This window comes from Mercenaria mercenaria, chromosome 4, assembly GCF_021730395.1.
Source record: "Mercenaria mercenaria strain notata chromosome 4, MADL_Memer_1, whole genome shotgun sequence".
NCBI classification, from domain to species: Eukaryota; Metazoa; Mollusca; class Bivalvia; order Venerida; family Veneridae; genus Mercenaria; species Mercenaria mercenaria.
In genome coordinates, this window is record NC_069364.1 from 76,317,168 (window position 1) to 76,323,397 (window position 6,230).

The 6,230-nt window shown below is 39.7% G+C and overlaps 1 protein-coding gene across 1 annotated transcript; it reads right to left on the reverse strand.

Moving 5' to 3' along the window:
- Positions 1-132: 132 nt before the first annotated feature.
- On the reverse strand, positions 133-2,362 carry LOC123553506 (acetylcholinesterase-like). Its single transcript, XM_045343206.2, has one exon. It carries the CDS (start codon positions 2,004-2,006, stop codon positions 1,080-1,082), a length of 927 nt encoding a protein of 308 aa, XP_045199141.2. The 5' UTR covers positions 2,007-2,362; the 3' UTR covers positions 133-1,079.
- Between the last annotated feature and the right edge of the window lie 3,868 nt (positions 2,363-6,230).

Below are 6,230 nucleotides of genomic sequence, written 5' to 3' on the forward strand. Positions count from 1 at the left end.
TACAACCTTTGGCCAGTAACAGAAAATTATTTTTCATAATTACCGGATAATGTCGAGATGGTATACGGGTCCATTACCTTAAGCTGATACCCAGCTTACAAAATAAGAATATATTTGTTGGATGCATCTCAATCGAAAGTATTGTTTTTATATAAAAAAAAAATAACGTACCTTAACGTGCATTTGTCACTAGTTATGTCAAGTTAAATTCACCTTAAGTAATGATTTGTTAATGACAGAGTTATTTTATAAACATAAAATCCCCAAAGCTGAAAAATAAAAAAAGACTGGCCGGATATATGCCATCATTTGAAGCAATATACTAAGAAATTCACATGTATGTAATTACCATTCCGATAAATACTAAGTATATAAAATTAAAAGATTTTCTCAGTTTTCACGGATTGTGCCAATGAGTGTTGGTTTTCAGTGCAGTTCTGGTCCACGCATGTCTCACATTTCTCCAGCAAAGGGACAAGATTTGTCCAGAATTCCATACGTGATGCCGCAAAGTGCTTCTAAAGTGGTTCTTGATAGAGTATGACGTCATACTCAAAGAAAATTCTAGAGATGCCTGAGAATCGATATACCGCGGCCATTGGGGTACATCCTGTACATCGATCTGAACTGGTGAGTTCGGGTCTCTGTAATATATAACATAATTAACGCTCAATGACTCGGACTGGACAGATAAAAAAGTAAACTAGGATCATACTTAGACTCCATTAAACTCAACTGCATCCCCGAGTACATCCGCGGCATGAGCTAGTTTTATAAAGAATATGCTGAAAACATAGATGACAGTTTCAACTCTTCTGGAGGAATTACCAGTTGCGAGTCTGGAGAAAATCCTGCAGCAACTTTCATCGAATCTGGCAGCCCAAACACATACGGCAGCTCCATGGCATGTTTTGCACCTTGTAACCAATACGGCGTCTGCAGGAGGTAAGGCTTGTGATCAAATACGTAAAAATATGACGTTTTGCCAGGCTTTCCCAAACTTTTGTTCTTCTTAATAGTGTTTATTGCTGGTACGAAGAATGCAATGTCAGATGAAATATCTAGCATTTTATCTCTTACTATTTTAGTATCATCAGGGTTGACCAGTCGGTATATTTGTGGATAATTGACTGTGCTAAAACTTGGGGTACTGCTCTACCGTATAAATGGAGTAGTACTTGCGGAATAAATTGGTCTTTAAATACATTTTTACCCACACCTTTAGAAATATCCCTTGGAAAAAATGTCTCCAGTACAAAGAGGCCATCTTTACTTTGTACACCGGATAAAAAGTCGACTTCGGTAAACAAATTAAGCGGGGACGAGCTGTTCACGCTTACCCGAGAAAATGTCACTGAAGGACCTTCTGTTATGAAATCGCCGTCTACAATAGGGCTGAACCGGGTTGTAACCAATTCTTCCGCGGCCTTTAACTGAAGGCACGTTAGAACGTCCTCGTATACATGCTGACCTGTGCTACAGTTTACTTCGGACACAAAGTCTGCAAACATTTCACTCGGGTTATATTGTTGTGCCCATGCAGCCAGTGGGCTTCCACTCTGGGTGATTATACGCCGAAATAGACCCTTGTTTGTAGGGTTTAGCGCTTGGTATACGACACTGGCCGCACCAGCAGAATTTCCAAATAAAGTCACATTATCAGGGTCACCCGCAAAATCTGCATTATTATCATGAACCCACTTAATTGCAAGTTTTTGATCCCATAAACCCATATTTCCGGAAGAAGCCGTCCTGTTGCTTAAAAATCCAAATGTATTAAGGCGATAATTTATTGTAACTACCAAGACATCGAAGAAAGCACTGAGTTTGTCCCCGGAAAATACTTCTGCGCCGCTAAATGTAAAACTCCCGCCATGAATGAAAATCATCACAGTGTATTTATTTTCTGAAGGCAATGCATTACCAGGAATAAATATATTCAAATGCAGACAATCTTCGCTCATTCCGAAGTATTTTACAGACGGGTTCACAAGTTCACTTTGCATACAATGTGGTCTGAAATATGTTGCGTTGTAAGTCTGCGTATAATTGCCGTACGGCTCCGGTCTCTGGAACCTCTTGTCTCCGGTAGGCGGTTTCGCATACGGAATTCCAAGAAAACGCTTTAAACTCTTTGTTTCGCCGTCGAATTCCACAGTATCACTGCTTCCCACAACTCTTCCCAACTTGGTAGCTAAGCTGATTTCTCGCTCTGATATTGACTACAGAACTTGTTGTTTTAAGTTTTAGTCAAAGTTATTACGATGTATCCCGAAGTATCATGTACAGATAGGTTCACTCATTTTGGATAGCAGTATAACTGCAGTATATATACGCACATTAATAAATTATATACTTTGTTTATTTCTATATTGCTGAGGATGTTTCTCTGCGCCTTATGCCTGTGACCGATCAAAAGTCTAAAGCGTACTTGATTATAATTCTGTAAATTCATCTTCATTAATATTTAATCAGTTATAATCAGCATCGATTGATCATTGTAAACGTAGATGCCACATTGTTTTATGCAATGATTCCATTAGAGTCTAAGTCCGCTAAGTTATTAAAGCACTTTTTCAGTAAATTACTAAACTGAAATTAGTTTTGATACTATCAGATGTTTCGTGTGCCATTCACGATAAAAGTCTTTGATTCTTTTCATGTCCTGCTTATTCTATTTCTTACTCCCCTTCTTTATCACTGCCTATTCAGTAACTCAGCTTGCCCTGGCTAAGTTTTGCCCCGCCACTTCTAGATACAGTCTTGCAGTAATCAAAGGATACTTCAGGAATATGTATTACTTGTTTCCATTTGACAATGGTTAGTCACTTATGGTTTATTGTCATTACTCCTGGCGGTATCCTAATGAGGCTGGAGACGCATCTTGCTATGAATGGCTACTCCCATCCTGTAAGTTATGTTGGGCATCTTTTCTATGTAAGAATTGCACCTGTTTGAATCTCGAATGATCTGCTATAGATGCCACTCGCACTTTCTGCTTTCGCTGTACATGATTTGGTGTTTGTGCTTATTCTATAACACGTTTTCTGTCTTTTCTGTATATTATAACATACTTCATACATATAATACAGTACACTATAACCATCACCCCTCGTGGAGAGTGCACCCGAATACCTCACTTTATATTACCAACGTCATATTTATCCAGAATCTTATATGGTGCTTTTTCCAAGTTACTTTTTACCTCTGGTTATACATAATACTTATGAATGCTGGTGATATTCACAAAAATCCTGGACCATCTCCCAGACATTCTTCTATCTCTTCAGTCTCCTCGTGTTCTGGTATTTCTGATATTTTGAGTCTAAGTAACAACTTATCTTTCGTCCATTATAATGTTCAAAGCATCTACAACAAGATCGATATCCTTGCGTCTGAGCTGACCGACTTTGATATTTTAGCTTTCACTGAAACCTGGTTAAATGATTCCATCTCAAATGATGACCTTCTTATACATTCTTTCCATCCACCGATTCGCAAAGACAGATTTGGGGACAGTCATGGCGGAGTGGTGATTTATGTTAAGGATTGCATCCACTTCAAACGTAGACCCGACCTCGAACCCAATCGATTGGAATGCCTTTGGATTGAACTCTCTCTTCGCAACAACAAACGGATACTTTTCGGAACCTTCTACCGTCCCCCAGGTTCTGACTTTGTCTACAACACTCTTTTAGGCGATTCATTTTCTCTTGCAATCGATACCGGTATTCATGACATAATCGTAACAGGTGATTTCAACTGGAACATTATGGACCAACGCTCCAATTTAAAAATTGCCTCACTTTGTCAAGAAAATAATTTCACCCAATTGATCCAAGAGCCTACGCATTTTACAGAGAACTCAAGCTCTATACTTGACCTCTTTTTCGTTTCTAATCCAAGATCTGTTGTAGCTTCCGGTGTCAGTGATCACTTCCTGGAACAGAAGCTCAGATATCATTGTCCCACGTACTGTATTCTTAAATTCTGTAAACCTAAGCCAATTACGTTTACAAGGCTTATTTGGATGTACGATCAATGCAACTTTGACCTCTTGCGACAAAGTCTTTCGTCAGCAGATTGGGAATCGTGTTTCAACGCAGATGTCAATGCGTACGCTTCTAACATAACCGATATGTAAAAACCTTATTCCAAATAAAACTGTTACTGTACGTCCTAGAGATGTCCCATGGATGACAAGCGCAATACGACGGTGTATTCGGAGGCGTAAACGTGCATACAAAAAAGCAAAACTGTCGGGATCTGGCGAGCACTGGTCTAAATTTCGAAGGATCCGTAATGACACTATACGTTACATCAAGCAGGCCAAATCCACGTACTACATTAATCTCGTAGACACATCTTCTTCAAAAGACTGGTGAAATACATTGAAGCCTTTCATAACTAAAGATTCTTCTGTTTTTATCCCACCCCTTATCGATCCTGTCACTAATATGCCAACCACAAGTGATGCAGAAACGGCTGACCTTTTAAATACGTACTTTGCAAATCAGACTCAACTAAATGATGAGAGTAAAACTCCACCGTATTCAACCGTCCCTCCAATTGAACGCCAGCTATCATCTGTGACTCTTATCCAGAATGAAGTTGAGGATGTTCTCAGAAACTTGCAAATAGGGAAGGCTTCTGGTCCTGACGGAATTAGTAACCGTATACTGCGCGAGGCTTCTCGGCAACTTTCCGGCCCTCTCTGTTCTTTATTCAACTGCACTCAGCAAACGTCCCTCTGTCCTGGAAAGATGCAAACGTGTGTGCTGTTTTTAAGAAATGCGACTCCTCTCTCCCAAACAACTATCGGCCTATATCCCTTCTCAGCTGTGTAGAAAAAGCATTTGAAAAAATTTTATTTAAAATATTTACAATCACCTTCATGACACAAATTTTCTAACCCCGGTGCAGTCTGGTTTCTTACCTGGTCACTCCACTGTCAGTCAGTTGACCTTTCTCTACAATATATTTTGCAAAGCTCTAGATGAAGGGCTTGAGGTAAGGGCTGTCTTTTTTGACATCAGCAAAGCTTTTGACAAGGTTTGGCACAAAGGTCTTCTTGTAAAACTACAAAATGCAGGTATTACTGGATCTTTACTTGAATGGTTTTCTAACTATCTTTTCAATAGACGCTAACGGGTTATCCTTCCTGGAACCTCTTCTACTTGGAAAGGTATTGGTGCTGGTGTCCCCCAAGGATCTATTCTTGGGCCTCTTCTGTTCTTGATTTTTATTAATGACATTGTGGTTGACATTGGCAGTGAAATCAGCTTGTTTGCTGATGATACTAGCCTTTATATTATTGTTGACCAACCTGAACAGGCCACTCAGTTACTACAGACGGACATCCAGAAATTATCCAGATGGGCCGATTCATGGTTAGTACAGTTCAACCCTGCAAAATCTGAATCTTTACTGTTTTCTCGCAAAGCAAATCAACATTTACATCTACCCCTCTTTATGGCAGGACTCCAAATTCCTGAGGTTTCCTATCATCAACATCTTGGTGTCACTCTGTCAAACGATTGTAAATGGCATCATCATATCAACTACATAACATGCAAGGCTTGGAAAAGGGTTCATGTTATGCGCAAGCTGAAAATGATCTTAGATCGAAGATCTCTTGAAAGGATATACCTTTCCTTTATACGACCGATTTTGGAATATGCAGATGTAATCTGGAACAACTGCACAGGATATGAAAAGAAACAACTTGACAAAATTGAAAATGAGTGTGCCAGAATCGTAACTGGAGCCACTAAGCTAGTATCACTGCATGACTTAAGACTAGAGGTGAATTGGAGGACGCTTGAAGATAGAAGGCGCGATCACAGAATTATCATGTTTTTTTCAAATGTGCAGAGGCACTGCTCCTTCGTATCTGACCAGTCTCGTCCCGCCAGTCGTTAAATCAGTTTCTAACTACATGTATGTACAGCCTTCGCAATTCCGGTGATCTCCGCTCGGTGGCTTCTCGCACTTCACAATACTTCAATTCCTTTCTTCCTTTGACTGTGCGCGAATGGAACGATCTTTCGGATGACATCAAAAATGCACCGTCGCTTAATGTGTTAAAGAGGCGTCTTAAGGCCGACCAGCGTCAAACTCCCTCTTATTATTACTGTGGAAGTAGAAAAGCACAAATTCTTCATGCTAGACTTCGTATGAAATGCAGTGGTCTTAATTATCATCTGTTCTTACGTAATATTGTTAACTCT